This window comes from Prionailurus viverrinus, chromosome B1, assembly GCF_022837055.1.
Source record: "Prionailurus viverrinus isolate Anna chromosome B1, UM_Priviv_1.0, whole genome shotgun sequence".
NCBI classification, from domain to species: Eukaryota; Metazoa; Chordata; class Mammalia; order Carnivora; family Felidae; genus Prionailurus; species Prionailurus viverrinus.
Window position 1 is genome coordinate 114,581,810 of NC_062564.1, and position 21,114 is coordinate 114,602,923.

Genomic DNA, 21,114 nt, shown 5'->3' on the forward strand with positions numbered 1-21,114 from the left:
GTTTGCTATATTCCTAGTACCCAAAGGATGCCTGGCACACTGGAGATGCTTAAGCAATATTAGCTGAATGAATGAATAATCAGCCTTACTCTTCCCACATCCATCACATACCCGGCAAACTTCTTCAGAATCCCTTGAGATTTAGAGCACAGAATACCTCCATTTTCTGCTTCTGTACATCCAAATGTATCTTTGTCCTCACTTTCTTTCTCCTCTTCTCAAAGTGACACCCCGTCTCCTGACCCTTATTCTCTGACACCATATTTGTTTTGTTTTACAAGCTGCTTCTTTTCTCTTAGCTAAGTTTTCTGTCAGTTTGTAAACATTTTAAAATCGTTCTCATTTTTACTATGAAAAAAAAGAAAAAAAACTTTTCCTCAGCCCAGTGTTCCTTTTAGCTACTATCCTATTTTCCCTTCCCTTCACACACAATTATTCAAAAGAATTCTCTATGCAGGTTGGCAAATAGTTGATACACATACTTTCTGCTTTTTTGCCCTTTGCTGGTTAATCCCAGCACTCTTTCCCAATCCCAGAACCTTCTTGTAACCCATTATTTCAGGCAGCCATTAACAACCTATCATACTTGGCACTTCAGATAACACCTGCTTGCTCTCTGAGGAGCTTATTCTTTTTTTTTTTTTAATGTTTTTATTATTTTTGAGACAGAGAGAGACAGAGGAGGGTCAGAGAGAGAGGGAGACACAGAATCCAAAGCAGGCTCCAGGATCCCAGCTGTCAGCCCAGAGCCTGACGTGGGGCTCGTACTCACAGACCGTGAGATCATGACCTGAGCTGAAGTCGGAAGCTCAACCGACTGAGCCACCCAGGCGCCCCCTGAGGGGCTTATTCTTGTCTTAATTTCTTCACCTCACTCCTCAACCAGTTGCAGTAAAGATTCTGACTTCCTATTGGTTAAATGCCATACACTCTTTGTGGTCCTCATTTACTTTCTCTTTTTGAAATTCTCTCAAATCTTGACTTCTGTAACTCTAGCTTGTTGCCGGTTTTAATTCTTTTCCTATTTCCTTTCTGGGACACTCATCCTCTCTTGTTCTTGAAATGTTTCTCTTTCTCTACCCAGAGGTATATTTCTCTTCTCCTGGGGTGAATGACTCACTAGAGAATTGATGAATGGACTTAAATGTGTGTGTGTGTGTATGTGTGTATGTGTGTGTGTGTGTGTGTGTGTGTGTGTGTGTGTGTAAAATTTTAAGTGTTTCATGTGTGGATATTTCTAACTAGAGCAACAAAAACTTTTATTCAATTCAAAAGAGGGTTAAGAATCAGTGCCTCTTGCTTCCCCTGGGTAATCTCTTCCAAACCCATAGCTTCAGCCACCAGTATGATGCAAGTGAGAGCAAGTCAGACCCATGTTCATATTCCAGCTTCCCCTTTTAGAAGCTGTGTGACTCTGGGGGATGCTACTAACCTCTCTGAGACTTGGTTTGTTCAACTATAAAATGATGGAAATGACTCCTAATTCGCAGGCTTATTGTAACAGGGGTGTCATTTATAAAGCTCTTGGTGTCTTATGATAGTCAGTAAGTGGTAGTTATTATGATGCGGTCCCAAACATCTTGGATCCTAAAGCACATAAGCTTCTCAATTTACAAAACTTCTTCTCCCCAGTTTTAAAATAGGTTTTCATTTTTAGGGTTCTTTCTCCCCAGAGCAATAAGCATTATGTGAGTCATACATTATGAATTAATTGACTCTGTAGCACTGATTTGTTAACGCAAAACATCTAGGACATACAGCTATTGAGCGCACTGTTGAGTGCACCTTTGCACAATTTTTAGAAAATTGGAATTGGGCACTTATATAAATATAATAAGCCTGAGAGATGTTTATAAATTGGCTTCCAGTATTTATCTGGAACAATCAAAATAGCACACTTTTTAAAATGTCAATAAACATGGCAGAAACCAAGTTATTCGTTATATGCAATGTAATAAAAATTGTCAAGGAAGTAAAAATTGCCTTTGCATTCTTTAAAAAGCATGTATTTTTAAAACTATGAAGCTGTGCAGGTGTCTCTCCTCACATGTGTTCTATATGTTTACTGTGTCCTACTAAAATGTTTGTAAAACTTGTCATTTATTTACACCCCGATAGCCCTTCCTGATTCCATGCCAGTTGGTGAAAAGATTTGGATAAGTATTATGTTTTAGGAGTTTAATACACATTTATAGCCTAAAGCATATCTTCTTTAAATGAATCCATGAAATGACACAGCTAAATCCTCAAACCCAAATATTTTGGTTTGCCAAATAGCAAAGGTTCTGACAAACTCAGCCTAGTAAGGATCCCTGTGCTATGTGGAGCCAACTTCCTATCATTGAGTGCTTGACTCTGGAACTTTCCTGCCCCTTTCTCTACTCCTAGTCTACTAAAAGTGATGTGGGACACACCCTGAAAGTGAATTCAAAATCTTTCCTTATTGAATTTTGAAAGATAATTTGTTTCACAACATCCGTCCAAGTGATTAAAAACACACTGAATTGGGAGAAGTTGGAAAATGGAATTCAAAATCTCTGGCCTAGACCTTTGAATGAATGAATTTAGTATGTAAAAAATTTAACAACTTAGTTAAAATTCTGTTTAAGATTTTTCTACAGTGAATTTGTATCATGTGACAAATACTTTTATAATCAAGACATTGTAGTAGTAAAATTTTGAGAAGTACAGAAAACTCTAAAGATGGAAATAATTACCCATAAGTCCACCACCCAGGGATAATTGCCATTTTGTATACGTTTTCCTCTCTTCTTCCTCACACCTCTCTTCTCCCTCCTTCCCTCCCTCCCTTTCTTTCTCTTATTTTCCTTCTTTGTTTCCTTCTTTATTCTCTTCATAGAGATAGATTTACAAATATATATCTGTATGAATACATATGTATACACATATAAAACTATAGCCTAGAAAATGTATAATCTGTATTTTATGTTCCACAAAATAAGTAAATAAAACATATGAAGTTCATAATTGGAGTAACACTGTGTTTTCAGTGTTGTATTATAAGGAAATAATCAGTGATATAGTCAAATATTTATATCAAAAGATGTAAGCAAAAATTTGAATCAACCTCAGTAGAATGATAGGCATCCAATAAGTTTCAATGTTATAAATTAATATAGAGAGTCTTAATCTTACTTATATTTAGTATGTGAAACTTTTAATGACAAAAAATGCACATGATAAAATTCTTTACTTTTCTGTGTTCTTATTATGAACGTTTACTCTTCAGAAAGAAAAGAAAATGGAAGAAATCTTCCATTTTGAATCAATTTTTGTTTTCTTCAGTACATCGAACCCAACAAGACCGTCTCTATGTTTGCTCTCACTCTTTCTTTATCTCAAATTTTAGAAAAGATATACCCACCAGGCTAGAGCCTGTAGCTATTTTTTTCCCCTCTGGAGTGGAATATGGCTTTTCTTTCCCAGAATTAAAACCACCAGGGATTAAGTAATTTTGAAAAGAAAACCTTAAATTGAAATACTGTTATCTAAGTAGTATTATGTGACTGTGGCTAAGGTAAGAATTATTAATATCTATCCTATAGGGTAGCACAACAGGCAATATAAATTATGAATAATATTTATTTCAGTCAAGCGTGTAAGTCCCCGGAAGCATGAACAGCTTATAGATGTTGAGAGATGATGCAGTCTTTGCAAAGTCATTTTTAAATTAATACACATAACCCATAATGCTTTATTTCTTCAATTGCTTTTCTCGGTAGTGTATCATTTGCATGTTAATTTGTTTTTTAAATTAAGAGACACTTTTTGTCTAAATTTGAATCAGAATGAATTGTTGGTATTGGTTTTATAAGCTGCTATAAATTGCCATACTACATTTGTATAGCATTTTATAATTCACAAAGTAATTTGATATAACAGTCTCACATTGATTGGATATGGAGGCTTAATCTAACCAGGGAGTGATTTTTCTTCAGGGTAGAATTCTCATGCCTTTTGTTCAGTGGCGTGTGTGTAGGTATGTAAATCCTCCTCTGAAGCCCCCATAGGCTTCCGTCTTGGTTCCATCTCTGTTATCTGAATAAGATTCCATTGAGGGGAAGGACTTGTTCTTTGGCAAGATGTGTTTATTCTGCAATGAACAGAAGCCAAGAAAACTCTTTTGGGAAGGTACATTTTGAAAATAGAATCCTGTAGTGTAAGAATAGTAGGCTTACTAACGATTCTTTAAGGATATTGTAAACCATCTTTGGACTAGTCAAAATATTCTCACCTTCTAGTAATCTAACAATTATTTCTGAAGCACCTTATAACTTGGGCAACGAGATACTGGGGATGAAATGTGAAAAGTTTCAACAGTGAGATTCCTGTTCCTGGTACTGCAGATGTCGAATGTATCTGTTCCACTTAGTGGCACAGACTGTAGGTCAAACTGCATTGGTTTAAGGAATCCCATTGAGAAGGCACCATGCTAGGACCATCTTCTGTTCCTTAAAAACTCCTGCCATCAGGACAATCCTGCTGCTACTCAGAGTTCCTATGATGTCATTCTACAGCTTTACCTGGATGCCTACTTTACATACTATTTTCCCCTGAAAAGAAAAATAAACTTGACATCTGAATGTGTGGATTTGAGACTTTTCAAGAGATCATGAATTATAGTAATCACCTTCCAATAATCTTTTTTAGACAGTAAGTGTTCCAAAATGCAACACATAGAAGTTATTATTTTTAAGTATTTTCTTTCAATTCAAGAGAATGAAATGAATCTGAATCTGAGGGTACTAAACGTGGTAGCAAGCTTGAGACGGTTAAGGATGAATTTATAGGGGCGCCTGGGTGGCACAGTCAGTTAAGCGTCCGACTTCAGCCAGGTCACGATCTCGCGGTCCGTGAGTTCGAGCCCCGCGTCGGGCTCTGGGCTGATGGCTCGGAGCCTGGAGCCTGTTTCCGATTCTGTGTCTCCCTCTCTCTCTGCCCCTCCCCCATTCATGCTCTGTCTCTCTCTGTCCCAAAAATAAATAAACGTTGAAAAAAAAATTTAAAAAAAAAGGATGAATTTATAAGTTATTGAAGTAATTTCTTTCTAATTACCTTGAAGCAGATGTAGCACCTTTTAAAGTTGCATGAACCATACTATATTCCCTCAAGTTTTCATTTCAAAATGTATCACAGTAAAGATGTATGTGAGTCTGTGATGTATGTGGGTCTGTTATTCCAATTACTATTTCAAAAGTAAGATTGTAGTTTAAAAGTGCAAACTTGTGTGCTTATCTGTGCTAGTGTTAATGGGAAAATGGCATTTTTTTCCCATCTGAAAAGGAATGACACAGATTTACTATCCATAAAAAAATATCATGTAGTGAAACTAATTGCCTCAGTGAGAAATCTAAATGACTTTGTCGATTTAGAGAAGGATGTTAGCACTTTTTGGCAGCTGTAATTGTGATAACAGCCTAACTAAGAATGGTTAATATTGCTCTTTAATTGCCTAAAGTAACAATACATAGTCGAGTGATACGTCATCTCATTTATCATGCTCCATTGTGGTTTACTTGCCTCACAAAACTTTCAACTTGCTTTGAACACTTTTCTGTCAAGCTTCAGCTACTGGCTGATTGTTTTTCACCATGCTGTTCTGATTACCACTTTTTAAAGTCACTCCTCCTGCTGTTTCTTTTTCTTCACGCTGGTGCCTTAGCTGTCTGGAGGGCATTGCATTGAGCTGTTGACATACAGTAAATCAGTGACTCACAGCACTCAGCATTCTCCACCTTTACTTCAATTTTTCAAACTTTAGTATTTCTGTGATTTAACCCTTGGAATGGCTCTTGATTATACTAGATTTGAGTTTTTATTTCTATAAACAGTTTGGCGATTTGCTTGGGAAAAAAGTTCCTTTTCCGGAATTCCATTTTTAAAAATTCAACTTGGGAAAAAAGTCCTTTTCCGGAATTCCATTTTTAAAAATTCAACTATTTTGTGAGCCTTAGTCACAATTTACAACTATTCGTTGAGAGTGTATTTTAGAAAACCGAAAAAAACTTGCACAGTTGATTTCTAATAATGTTCACTACTCGTAAATTAGAATAGACTAGAAAAATCCCTGCAAATGAATGCAAATACTTGGATTTCTCAATGAACTACTCAAAAGCAACTTAAAGAAATTCTGAGATGTTTCTTTTGGCGATCTGTCTATAAAATGTTCATGCCCAGTGTCCTCAATCACCAGGGAGTTTCTGAGATGCTCTTCACTTTTGAGCTCTTGTCCAATGTCTTTTCATGCTGTGCACTCCCAGGGGGGAAGCTGGCACTGCCATGCCTACTGAAACCTGCCCTCTGATCACTTTCCTCATTTATTCAGATAGTTCTATCATAATGACTACAAGACTCCAGCTACTGGACTGTCTCCTTACAGGTATTCTAGGTGTCTTCTAGGGAATATTTGTTACATCATACTGACTGAGAAGATTTGATGTAGGCAGCCCAGGAATCTTTTTTTTTTTTTAATTTAATTTTTTATTTTTTTTAATTTACATCCAAATTAGTTAGCGTATAGTGCAACAATGATTTCAGAAGTAGATTCCTTAGTGCCCCTTACCCATTTAGCCCAACCCCCCTTCCACAACCCCTCCAGTAATCCTCAGTTTGTTCTCCATATTTATGAGTCTCTTCTGTTTTGTCCCCCTCCCTGTTTTTATATTATACATGTATATGTATACAAGTGTGTGTGTGTATGTGTATATATATATATATATATATATATATATATACACCACATCTTCTTTATCCATTCATCCATCGATGGACATTTGAGCTCTTTCCATACTTTGGCTGTTGTTGATAGTGCTGCTATAAACATGGGGGTGCCTGTGTCCCTTTGAAACAGCACACCTGCATCCCGTGGATAAATGCCTAGTAGTTCAATGCCGGGTCTTAGGGTAGTTCTATTTTTAGTTTTTTGAGGAACCTCCATACTGTTTTCCAGAGTGGCTGCTCCAGCTTGCATTCCCACCAACAATAAAAAAGAGATCCTCTTTCTCCGCATCCTCACCAACATCTGTTGTTGCCTGAGTTGTTAATGTTAGCCATTCTGACAGGTGTCAGGTGGTACTCATTGTGGTTTTGATTTGTATTTCTCTGATGATGAGTGATATTGAGCATTTTTTCATGTGTTGGCTGGCCATCTGCATGTCTTCCTTGGAGAAGTATCTATTCATGTCTTTTGCCCATTTCTTCACTGGACTCTTTGTTTTTTGGGTGTTGAGTTTGATAAGTTCTTTATAGATTTTGGATACTAACCCTTTATCTGATATGTTTGCAGATATCTTCTCCCATTCTGTCAATTGCCTTTTAGTTTTGCTGATTGTTTCCTTCACTGTGCAGAAGCTTTGTATCTTGATGAAGTCCCAGTAGTTCATTTTTGCTTTTGTTTCCCTTGCCTCCAGAGACGTGTTGAGTAAGAAGTTGCTGCAGGCAAGATCAAAGAGGTTTTTGCCTGCTTTCTCCTCGAGGATTTTGATGGCTTCCTGTCTTACATTGAGGTCTTTCATCCATTTTGAGTTTATTTTTGTGTATGGTGTAAGAAAGTGGTCCAGGTTCATTCTTCTGCATGTCGCTGTCCAGTTTTCCCAGCACCACTTGCTGAAGAGACTGTCTTTATTCTGTTGGATATTCTTTCCTGCTTTGTCAAAGATTAGTTGGCCATATGTTTGTGGGTCCATTTTTGGGTTCTCTATTCTGTTCCATTGATCTGAGTGTCTGTTCTTGTGCCAGTACCATACTGTCTTGATGATTACAGCTTTGTAGTATAGCTTGAAGTCTGGGATTGTGATGCCTCCTGCTTTGGTTTTCTTTTTCAAGATTGTTTTGGCTATTCAGGGTCTTTTCTGGTTCCATACAAATTTTAGGGTTATTTGTACTAGCTCTGTGAAGAATCCTGGTGTTACTTTGATAGGGATCGTGTTGAATATGTAGATTGCTTTGGGTAGTATCGACATTTTAACAATATTTGTTCTTCCTATCCAGGAGCATGGAATCTTTTTTCAGTTCTTTGTGTCTTCTTCAATTTCTTTCATCAACTTTCTATAATTTTCAGTGTATAGATTTTTCACCTCTTTGGTTAGATTTATTCCTTGGTATTTTATGGTTTTTTGTGCAACTGTAAATGGGATCGATTCCTTGATTTCTCTTTCTGTTGCTTCATTCTTGGTGTATAGGAATGCAACCAATTTCTGTGCATTGATTTTATATCCTGCAACTTTGCTGAATTCATGAATCAATTCTAGCAGTTTTTTGGTGGAATCTTTAGGGTTTTTCATATAGAGTATCATGTCATCCATGAAGAGTGAAAGTTTGACCTCCTCCTGGCTGATTTGGATGCCTTTTATTTCTTTGTGTTGTCTGATTGCCTAGGCTAAGACTTCCAATACTATGTTGAATAACAGTGACAAGAATGGACATCCCTGTCTTGTTCCTGACCTTAGGGGGAAAGCTCTCAGGTTTTCCCCATTGAGGATGATATTAGCGTTGGGTCGTTCATATATGGCTTTTATGATCTTGAGGTATGCTCCTTCTATCACTACTTTCATGAGGGTTTTTATCAAGAAAGGATGCTGTATTTTGTCAAATGCTTTCTCTGCATCTATTGAGAGGATCATATGGTTCTTGTCCTTTCTTTTACTGATGTGATGAATCATGTTAATTGTTTTGCGCATATTGAACCAGCCCTGCATCCCAGGTATAAATCCCACTTGGTCATGGTGAATAATTTTTTTAATGTGTTTTTGGAGCTGGTTGGCTAATATCTTGTTGAGGATGTTTGCATCCATGTTCATCAGGGAAATTGGTCTGTAGTTCTCCTTTTTAGTGGGGTGTCTGTCTGGTTTTGGAATCAAGGTAATGCTGGCTTCATAGAAAGAGTCTGGAAGTTTTCCTTCCATTTCTATTTTTTTGGAACAGTTTCAAGAGAATAGGTGTTAACTCTTCCTTAAATGTTTGGTAGAATTCCCCCGGAAAACCATCTGGCCCTGGACTCTTGTTTTTTGGCAGATTTTTGATTACTAATTTGATTTCCTTACTGGTTATGGGTCTGTTCAAATTTTCTCTTTCTTCCTGTTTCAGTTTTGGTAGTGTCTATGTTTCTAGGAATTTGTCCGTTTCTTCCAGATTGCCCATTTTATTGGCATATAATTGCTCATTATATTCTCTTATTATTGTTTGTATTTCTGCTGTGTTGGTTGTGATCACTCCTCTTTCCTTCTTGATTTTATTTAGTTGGGTCCTTTCCTTTTTCTTTTTGATCAAACTGGCTAGTGGTTTATCAATTGTGTTAATTCTTTCATAGAATCAGCTTCTGGTTTCATTGATCTGTTCTACTTGTTTTTTGGTTTCAATAGCATTAATTTCTGCTCTAATCTTTATTATTTCCTGTCTTCTGCTGGTTTTGGGTTTTATTTCCTGTTCTTTTTCCAGCTTCTTAAGGCATAAGGTTAGGTTGTGTATCTGAGATACAACCTTTCTTCCTTCTTTAGGAAGGCCTGGATTGCTATATACTTTCCTCTTATGACCGCCTTTGCTGCATCCCAGAGGTTTTGGGTTGTGGTGTTATCATTTTCATTGACTTCCATATACTTTTTAATTTCCTCTTTAACTTCTTGGTTAGCCCATTCATTCTTTAGTAGGCTGTTCTTAAGTCTCTAAGTATTTGTTACCTTTCCAAATTTTTTCTTGTGGTGGATTTCGAGTTTCATAGCATTGTGGTCTGAAAATATGCACGGTATGATCTCAATCTTTTTGTACTTACATAGGGCTGATTTGTGTCTGAGTATGTGGTCTATTCTGGAGACCATTCCATGTGCACTGGAGAAGAATATATATTCTGCTGCTTTAGGATGAAATGTTCTGAATATGTCTGTTAAGTCCATCTGGTACAGTGCGTCATTTTAAGCCAAGTTTCCTTGTTGATTTTTTGATTAGATGATCTGTCCATTGTTGTGAGTGGGGTGTTGAAGTCTCCTACTCGATGAGACTCGATGAGTTTCTTTATGTTTGTGACTAATTGATTTATATATTTGGGTGCTTTCACATTTGACTCATAAATGTTTACAATTGTTAGGTCTTCTTGGTGGATAGACCCCTTGATTATGATATAATGCCCTTCTGCATCTATTGATACAGTCTTAATTTAAAGTCTAGATTGATATAAGTATGGCTACTCCAGCTTTCTTTTGTTGACTATTAGCATGATAGATGGTTCTCCATCCCCTTATTTTCAGTCTGAAGGTCTTTAGGTCTAAAGTGGGTCTCTTGTAATCAGCATATAGATGGATCTTGCTTTCTTATCCATCCTGTTACCCTATGTCTTTTGATTGGAGCATTGAGTCCATTGACATTTCGAGTGAGTACTGAAAGATATGACTTTATTGCCATTATGATGCTTGTAGAGTTGGAGTTTCTGGTGGTGTTCTCGCGTCCTTTCTAATCTTTGTTGCTTTTCATATTTATTTATTTCTATATACATATATATTTTTTTCATCTTTTCTCCCCTCAGAGAGTCCCTCTTAAAATTTCTTGCAGGGCTGGTTTAGTGGTCAAAAACTCCTTTAATTTTTGTTTGTCTGGGAAACTTTTTATCTCTCCTTCTATTTTGAATGACAGCCTTTCTGGATAAAGAATTCTTGGCTGAATATTTTTCTGATTCAGCACACTGAATATATCCTGTCACTCCTTTCTGGCCTGCCAAGTTTCTGTGGATAGGTCTGCTGCAAACCTGATCTGTCTTCCCTTGTAGATTAGGGACTTTTTTTCCCTTGCTGCTTTCATGATTCTCTCCTTGCCTGAGTATTTTGTGAATTTGACTGTGATATGCCTTGTTCATGGTTGGTTTTTGTTGAATCTAACGGGGGGTCCTCTGTGCTTCCTGGATTTTGATGTCTGTGTCTTTCCCTAGGTTAGGAAAATTTTCCGCTATGATTTGCTCACATAACCCTTCTACCCCTGTATCTCTCGCTTCCTCTTCTGGGACCCCTATGATTCTGATGTTGTTCCTTTTAAATGAGTCACTGATTTCTCTAATTCTTAAATCGTGCTCTTTTGCCTTAATCTCCCTCTTTTTTTCTGCTTAATAATTCTCTATGAGTTTGTCCTCTATATCACTGATTCTCTGTTCTGCCTTGTCCATCCTTGCCGCTGGTGCATCCATCTGTGATTGCAGCTCAGTTATAGCATTTTTAACTTCATTCTGGTTATTTTTCACTTCTTTTATCTCTGCAGAAAGGGATTCTAATCTATTTTCGACTCCAGCTAGTATTCTTATTATCGTGATTCTAAATTCTGGTTCAGACATATTGCTTGTATCTGTGTTGGTTAAATCTCTGGCTGTCGTTTCTTCATGCTCTTTCTTTTGGGGTGAATTCCCTCATTTTGTTATTTTGAAGGGAGAAAAGGAATTAATGAGGTAGAAAAATTGAAATTAAATATTAAAATTAAAAATTAAACACACACACACACACACACACACACACACAAATCAAACAGATGATGCTAGATCCTCAGTGTGTTTTGGTCTGGGTGTTAAAAGTGGTTTGAAAGATTAGAGGGAAAAAAAGGTGGGGAGGAAAAAGAAGAAAAAGGAAATTGTTTGAGAATTTGAAAAAATGAATACGCTGAAGTAGACTAAAATGAGATGATTGGGGTAAAATAGAATTTGAAAAAATACACACAAAAGTAAAGAATATAGTAGAAAAAAAGTAAAGACTATAGTAGAAAAAATTAAAGAAAGATATTTTTAATAAAAATTAAAAATAAAAGTGAATTTTTTCTTTGTATTCAAGAAAAACAAAAGAAACGAAAAAGAGAAAAAAATTAAAACAAGGAAAAAAGGAAATCGTTTGAAAATTCGAAAAAGTGAATACACTGTATTAGACTAAAATAAAATGATGGAAGTAAAATAGAATTTGAAAAAAATTACATAAAAGCAAAAAATATAGTAAAAAAATTAAGGAAAAATTTTTTAATATAAATTGAAAGTAAAAGTGAAGTGTTTCTCTTTCTGCTTCAAGAAAAAGAAAACAAATGAAAAAGAGAGAAAAAGAAAAAGAAGAGGAAATCGTTTGAAAATTTGAAAAGGTGAATATACTGAAGTAGACTAAAATAAAATGATGGAAGTAAAATAGAATTTGAAAAAATTTACACAAAAGTAAAAAATATAGTAATAAAAATTAAAGAAAAATATTTTTAATAAAAATTGAAAATAAAAATGAATGTTTTCTCCTTCTGTATTCAAGAAAAAGAAAAGAAGTGTAAAAGAGAAAAAAAAGGAAAGAAAATTGAATAGATGGACCTGCTAACAGATTGAAGTACGACCGAAACTACTTCATTTTTCCCTAGAAGTCAGACTATGTAGCACTTTATAGTCCATAAACTAAGCAGGCGGTGAGATTTGTGTTCTTGAAGAGTGAAGTTGGCCCAGTTGGGCGGGGCTCGGCTCTCCACTAGATGGCGCTGCTAGCCTACTGGGGTGGAGTGTTGTGGTGCTAGTAGGTGCATATGTGCGTGCACGGGAGTGATGAAAATGGCGCCACCCAACTACCCAGTCTGTTCTCCTGGATCAGCAGTCATGCACCCATCCTCTGTCTTCAGCTTTCGTCCACTCCCCGCCTTTTCACTCTCCGTGACCAGGCCCCAGGCAGTACCTCTCTACTGAGTTTTGTCTCAGATGTGGCTGTTTTCCCCAACCCCTTACTTTTGATGGACTGCAGTTTTGACCCGTTCCACCCCTCTGTGGGAGGGTCTCACAGAGCAATGGCCAAATGAGCAATGGCCTAATGTGGGCTGTACCCAGGAACGCTTGCTGGACCCTGCTGCTACCAGTGCCCTGAAACTGTGGCCAGGTACCAGCCTGCCCCAGAAAAAGTTCGCGAGATAGTGTAGCAGCAGCTTTTCAGGGATTGTGGAAAATTACAACACACATCTGGCACCAGGCTTCACCCTTAATGACCTTGTGCCAGTACCAACGAATGTGGCTGCTTTCTGGGGTCTGCTGGGACCAGGTGGCTTCAACAGTCTCTACTAAATGTCCTTCCAGCAGTGGAACCTCTTTTCCCTGTGTGGCCTGAGAACCTCCCGGACCCCACTTTGCTCCTAGGGATTTGCCCTTCCCACCAGAGCAATGCCAGGTATCAAGCTGTGGAGCTGCAGACTTTGTGCACCCCTTGTTTACAGTCTTAATGGAATTTAAACCCTCTCCTTTCTCCTTTCTCCCTTTTTAGTTTAGTCCCTGCGGTTGTTTCCAATATTCCACTTTCTCTCCAACAGCTTTTGGGGAGGGGTGCTTTTCCCATATTCTCTACCCCCCCAGTCTCCATCCTCTCTCTGCTCCCAAAAATACCTCCCTTCCTGCTCCTTCTCGCTCCCCAAGTTCACCTCTCCATGCCACGTACTTGCTGAATTCTGTGGTTCAGGTTGTGCAGATTGTTGTGTTAATCCTCTAATCAATTTTCTAGGTGTGCAGGATGGTTAGTGTTGGTCTGGCTGTATTTCACAGATGCGAGACACACAAAAGACTTCCATGCTGTTCCGCCATCTTGGCTCCTCCTGGAATCTTGTGTAACATTTGTAAAGTTTGCACTGTGTAATCCATGTCTTAGGGAGAGTTATCAAACTTGCCACTTTATATGCATCATTTTCGGGGAAGCCTGTCTACCAACCCACTTCCATCCCTCTTTTTCACACACACATACACGTGTGCACACATGCACGCCATAGGCATTTGAAATTTATTATCATACATTAGAGTCATCTGAGTTTCCTGGTACTATATAATTTTCAATGCTTTTGTAAAAGTCAACTTTTTAAAAAATGTTTACTTATTTATTTTTTGAGAGAGAGAGCGTGCGAGCAAGCGTGAGTGGTGAGGAGGGACAGAAAGAGAGGAGAGAGAGAATCCCAAGCAAGCTCCATGCTGACAGTGCAGAGCCCAATGTGGGGTTTCATCCCACAAACAGTGAGATCATGACCTGAGCTGAAATCAAGTTAGACGCTTAACTGACTGAACCACCCAGCTGCCCCAAAGTCCACTGTTAAATTTTACTGTCATTTATTTTTTTTCACTACCACTAACATAAAATCCAGAACACAATGAATATTTGTATATAGTAATATATAAATGTATGCATACATTGCATTAAAATCATTTGTTCTGTGTAATGGCAGAAATGCCACATTTTAAAAATAGACAGGAAAAGTCTGTCATCTGTAGAACAATCATAGGAAACAAACAATCTCAGCAATGATGCTAAACGTTACTCTTTTGAAAAAATCGTTTCTGATTTTAGACAATCTTACCTTTTAGTTTTCAGGAAAAAAATGTAGAAGATGTAATGTATTCTGAAGTTCTTTAAAGGATGCATGTTCACATTTCTGAGTTTGCATTAGTTGAAAACTTCAGAAAGGTCAGAAGCTTAAAGCATCCAGAGAGGCAGAGTGCAGGTGAGAGTGAGCACATATTGTAATTTCATCCATTACATGAATCTGGGAAGATCTACATGTAGGTGGAGAGCCCTGCCTTTGTAGGTTCCCCATGTGTAGATCTGATTTTAGGGTTGCCTACTACCCTCGCGAACCGTGGTTGACTTGGTTTATGTACAAGTATTAGTTAACAGGCTGGGTTCCTGCTGGTCCTAGGTCTGTATCTAGAAGCAGAGATTCACACAGTGCCTTGTAGTGCAGGAGTTGTTGAGAGGTTTAGAGCATCCACTCACTTGAAGAATATTCTGATACCACTGTTGATCTGAGCAAGTTTGTATACAAATGAGAGTTTAAACTTTGCTGGAAGGCAGAATGACCTGGTGGAAAATGCATGGACATTGGAATCAGGTTTGGGTTTAAATTCTGGCTTTTCCATCTATAGCCTGTGCGACTGTTAGCTTACTTCTATGAGCCTCAGTTTCTTCATTTGTAAAATGCAGCACAGTTATAAGGAATAAATGGAATAGCATATCCAAAAGTGCCTGGTACTCAGAAAGGAATAAATGAATGTTATTCTTTTTTCCCTCTCCACCACTAGGGTACAGGAGTGGGTGAGTAGCATCCACTGTAACTGGTTTAGTTCTCTTCCCTGGTTTGATTAGATAAAACCTGGCTAACCCCGTTTTCAGACAAAGATCTTGAAAGTCATCTGTTATATCTCCAGTTAGCAAACAAGTGCCTAGAGAAATTCCAAGCCTGGAGAGGGGATGAGAGAGAAAGAGGGTAAGAGAGAAAGAAGGAGAGAAAGGGAGAGTGTTCTCTGAAATTTGTTATTAGTTCCATGCTTTTCTGTATTGATACCCAGTGACATACAGCTGGCACAATGAGATTGTACCTTATTAATTTGTTTTTAAAGATTCTCTAACTCTATGTGTACTTTTTCTTTCATCCCATCTTACATGAAACCCAATTAGAGATTTTAAGAAGGTGAGGTATAATCAATACTTTTATTCACAGGTGATTTTTCTTGAGAAGGATTTACAGTCATGCTGCTTTGAAATTTTTTTCAGCTTAAACAACAAGAAAGTGAGATTCAAACTGAATTAGATTGTCCCGTGGTTACTCACTATTGACTGAGTGAGGAGTTATGACGCACTTTAATTGAGCCTAAGACCTCTCATATTCTTTTATAATGCCCTTAGGTTGGATTATACAGAGTAAAAGATAGGTGTTTATTTTTAAAATTGACTTAAAGTATTATTGAAACAATGAGAAATCCAAAGACTCAGGGAATTCTAAAAATATCTGCCTCTTTTTTTCTTGTCACTGTGCTCTTTGAACGTGTAGCTCATAGTAATAGTCTGGGCTAGAAGCCCTCCCCTCAAGTACCACATTCATTATGATAATGTAGTTCATCTTTTACCTTCTTTTTCTCCAATTTTCTAGAGCATACTAAAACTCTTAAGTAATTTTTCAATTAACATAGACCATAATAGCAAGATTTTAGATAAATAGCATACAATAAAAATATTAAGATATAGTATGATTTTTTAAAACCACAAAGTAAAATTCGTCAGCAGTTAGGTATTAAAATATTTGGAAAAGATTTTCGGAACTAGTTTAAGTTTTGGTTGTGAAGTTATTCTCTTTAAAAACAATTTTGTAATTGCCTTCTTTTTTTCTTTTTTTTCTTTTCGATTTCAGGGCCAACCTGGTCCTCAGGTAAGTGAATTCTTTCCTAAGAAATTAATTTCAATTTAGGATTTCCTCAGTGTGGAGATTTTTCTGCAATTCATTTCAAAGGCTATTAAAAAAAGCTATGAACCAGTAATCATGACACCACGCAGTAGACCAAATATTTCCCAGGAGTAAAGCTCTGGGGCCTCTCCAGGGTTGTGTGAGCCACATCAGCTGTTGGACCAGATGGCAAATTTAACAATGTACTATCATACAAAGCAAAACTCTTAACTGATCTGAAACAGTGCCACAGGACTTTAATGTAAGATAAAATGACTTAGTAAACGTCGGGTATGAACTGGTTTGCGTTAGGTACTGATTAATCATGTACTAATAATGTTGCTGTAAATCCACACAGACTCTGATTATTTAGACTGTGATCATAGCAGCTACTTTTGATTCATTACACACAGATATTGAATTCGATCTACATTTTCAATATAAACCAACGGCTGAAGACATGATTTATATTTAAATGTGCATGCAGTCAACAGAAAATCTTTTGAGCTATAAATCATATTGGAGAAAATGAGGAAATTTTAGGAAGGGGAGGAATGTGTAGGGAGATAAAAGTACAAAAGACGGGAATTGTCAGAAATGAAGAATCAGTAAAAAAACAATAAACTTGATATTAATACTGATTGTGGTGTGCAGGAAGCTTTCGAGAAGGGAATGCCATTATTAATGTTTTACCTTTAACACCATAATACCCATACATAACATAGCTATTTATTGAGTTCCTCTTACGACTCTTTCCCTTTGATATACCAAATGCTATTTCTGCCTTAGATTGTTTTGTACACAAACAATTTTCCTGACAGCTCTGTTATTCAATATCCAAATTGTGTATTGTGGGCTAGTTGTCATAATAGACCATGAGAATATTATTTATAGTTTTTATGAGCTCCGTGTATAAGGAATGTCTAACAAAGCAAACAAAAAACCCCACGTACTTTAGTAGAGCAGTCCATTCTGTAATATCTTCATGAGAAAAAGTTTGCCATGTAGTTAATTTATGTTCCTATCAGAGAATACTCTCATTATTTGTGATTTTCACTCTTATTTTCTAAGTTATTGGAGGGAAAAAACCCCATGAAAGAAAGTTGTAGCTTATTTCCTAAATTTGAAACTACTACATTATAATGGGATGAAGACAAAGTAAAAGGTACTTTGCATGCTTTATTTTATTTAATGCTACAACATCCCTGGAAAGTACTATTTTACTTGTGTGTGTGTGTGTGTGTGTGTGTGTGTGTGTGTTATATGCACACACATACGTACATACATATATATGTATATATACACATATATACACACACACTCACACAGAATCAGAAGAGATACATGACTCACCTGGAGTGACACCATAAAAAACTGGGGGCAGAAGTCAAGTGTGTCTGTAAAAACCTTATACCCCTGTAGCACTCAGCTCTCAAGAGAAGACTAAAAGGCAAGGTAACAGAATAAAATAAATTGGAGTGCTGGTTTTGAGGTTATTATAATCTTTAACACGTTTTAAGTATTAACAGGACCTCTTTCTTAGCCCGGATCACTTCTACCTAACCTAAAGCTGTCTTTTAGATAAGGATTTGGGTATAAGTAATTTATGTAGGAGACAATCCCAGGAAGCATTGTGAATAAGTGGGGGAAATGACACAGGAGTGGCAAGACGACCAGAAAACAGATGTATTGCTGAGGATGCTGTGGGAGACTGTAGAGCTTGCCTCAGAATTGCCCACTGAAAGGTCAGGAAATTGATGGATTTATCCACTAATTTCCCTTCCTTCACTGTTGAGAATCATGGCTGAGTGTTAACTTCCTGGCTCTTCTGGCCTGTCTCAGAAGGTCCAGCACGCTCCAGCTGCTAGAGGAATGCAGGAAGCCGTAGGGACATGTGAGTCCTGTATCCTTACACTGCCTTTGAGAAAGGCAGTGGTGAAGGTTGGCACCGACATCTGCTACAACAGAGTTGCTACAAGTGAAGGAGTCCAATAGACAAAACAAAAAGGGGAAAATTCAGACACAGGTGTGAGGACTTGGATAATTGGACAAAAAGACAGCATTGAAAGCATATTAGTTCATGTTAAAGAAAATGGCTATCAGAAGAAGAACATGATCATAATACATCTTTAGTGTGCAGCCACAGTTAATGAACAGAAGATGGTAAACCAGCACAGGAAGCCAAGAATGGGGAGAACATCATGTATCACTGTAACCAAGATTTTTTGAGAGAGAGAAAGAGAGAGAGTGTGTGAGTGGGGGAGAGGGGCAGAGGAAGAGAGAGAGAATCTTAAGCAGACTCTAAGCTGAGCCTGGAGCCTGACATGGGTGGGGCTTGATCCCACCACCTTGAGATTGTTACCTGCTTGAAATCAAGTTGGATGCTTAACCGACTGAGCCACTCAGGTATACTCAAGATTTGAAAATATATCACAGCACTTAAAAAAGTAAGGTCTATCTAACTGCCTGTACTTGAAAATTCTGGAAACTTTCAAGGAAGATAGAATTGGCATTTTTTTAATGTTTGTTTTTTTTTTTTAAAGAGAGAGAGAGAGAGAGAGAGAGAGAGAGTGCGAGTGGGGAAGGGGCAGAGAGAGAGGGAGACACAGAATCTAAAGCAGGCTCCAGACTCTGAGTTGTCAGCACAGAGCTCCACATGGGGCTAGAACTCACAGACTTTGAGATCATGACCTGAGCTGAAGTTGGACACTCAAATCGACTGAGCCACCCAGGTGCCCTGGCATTTTTAAATGGTGACCTGTACTGGTTTTCTTTCATCTTGACTATCAGTTTTCCTTCAGTGGACGCTCAAATCACATGATCATTTTGTTCAAAATGTCTCCCTCTTGTCACAGCAAAAGGAAAGCCACAGATTTAGGAAGAATAGGTATGAGGGGAAATGCAAAGCCAGGAAATAGCTCACATTGTCTTTCCATGGCACAAAAAATAGGCAAAGAGTTTTGTTGCTATGTCCCCAAGGACAAGTTTGACTTACCTCTTAACTCTACTCCTTATCATAACAATTTTATTTCTTTTTTTTTTAAATTTTTTTTAACGTTTTTTATTTATTTTTGAGACAGAGCGAGACAGAGCATTAACGGGGGAGGGGCAGAGAGAGAGGGAGACACAGAATCGGAAGCAGGCTCCAGGCTCTGAGCCATCAGCCCAGAGCCCGACGCGGGGCTCTAACTCACGGACCGCGAGATCGTGACCTGAGCTGAAGTCGGCCGCTTAACCGACTGAGCCACCCAGGCGCCCCTATCATAACAATTTTCAAAAGAAACTTCCAATTTTAGATTTTAAATTAAACAACTCTTAATGAAGTTTTTCATTTAGTGCTTAATGATTACTTAATTTGCTCTGAGATTTTTATAAATTATAGGTGTATTTTTATACACTGGCTCCTTTCCCTCTGTATTTTTATTTTCCCTATTACTTATTGTAATGTATTACTTTCCCAGCCTCTAATCTACTCTTGGGAAATTTCTTCTGCAAAAAGTAGAAATTAAATAGGCTTTTACGTCCAAGAACAAATTTTATCTATCTAAAAATATGAACACTTAAAAATGATGTAGTAAATGGGATTATCAATATGTGCAGTACAGTTACAGTATTTTATACAATTATATCTTACATTACCATCTTGCCATGATTTCACTTTTTCCTTGAGTAAATTTATATAAACTATGCACTAAATCTGTTTAATACATATCTATAATGTACATACAGTGAGTAAGCAAGCAATGTACATTTAAAATCTAAATTAGGAAATTTTTAAATGGGTTTTTAAGTGGTTGAAAGGTTTCTTTAATTGATCAGATTTCTCTTGAAATGTTCCTGTTCTGTTTTTTTGGCTCACTAAAAATAATATTCGCATACGGTATATACAATGTGTACAGGAGCTTATAATTTGGGGTATGGGGCGCCTGGGTGGCTCAGTCAGATAAGTGCCTGACTTCGGCTCAGGTCATAATCTCATGGTTCATGAGTTCGAGCCCCGCATCGGGCCCTCTGCCACCAACACAGGGCCTACTTCTGATCCTTTGTCTGCCTCTCTCTCTGCCCCTCCCCCACTCTTTATCTCAAAAATAAATAAACATTAAAACAATAATTTGGAATGTCTTCTCTTTTCTTCCCTTCATCTTTTGTGACTTAAAATGATAATCATTTTTTCTTGAAATATCTACTTAATTTCCCTTATTTTTTAAGATGGATGAGCTAAAATTCTCCATAACTTATTTTTTATATCTATGTTTCAATACAACTAATGTGCCTACATTCTTTCCTTGCTAATTCTGCTCCTCCCTTATCTCTGTGGCTTCTTCTTAGCACATATTGTTAACTGTGGGTAAAGGGAACAGCATAAACATCACACAACTTTTTCTTTACTTTCTCTCCCCATCTCCTTTTGCAACTAGTTAAGGAGAAGAAAGTTTGCTACCTAAACAAGATACCTCCAAGCAAATTCCCTTAACTAGTCCTCAAATCCAATGGGTTTCTGACCCATTCTGAGTCATAACTGTGTCACCCAGGGGATGACTCTTAGCTGGGCTACCTACTCCACTGAAAATTCATACCCCATTCTGACTGGATAGCATTATGAGAGGTACATTTCTAAAATCCCAAATCCCAACTTACAGTGGATTTTCCATTAAGACATTATTACTAATCCTATTTCTATTGTACAATAAGAATTTGTGTGTGTGTGTGTGTGTGTGTGTGTGTGCGCGCGCATTAGCAATAGGCTTTTGGGAATTGAGCTGAGAAAATAAACCATATTTTATTAGGATTCCTGTGGGAAGATACAATCAGATTTCCAAATAACCAACTTCCAAAAAAAGAGCTGCCAATGTTTGAGTTGAGAGATTGCACATCCTTTAAAGTTCACCAAAGTATTTGGACAGAATTATAATTGGTAACTTGTTA

General features: G+C 37.4%; 1 protein-coding gene across 1 annotated transcript in view; it reads left to right on the forward strand.

The window, feature by feature from the left end:
- The window catches only part of COL25A1 (collagen type XXV alpha 1 chain), a 471,130-nt gene that overhangs the window by 272,934 nt on the left and 177,082 nt on the right, over positions 1 to 21,114 (forward strand). Inside the window, exon 5 of the mRNA XM_047856433.1 lies at positions 16,156 to 16,173. Coding sequence (XP_047712389.1) covers positions 16,156 to 16,173 — 18 coding nt within the window. The remainder of the gene's footprint in view (positions 1 to 16,155; positions 16,174 to 21,114) is intronic.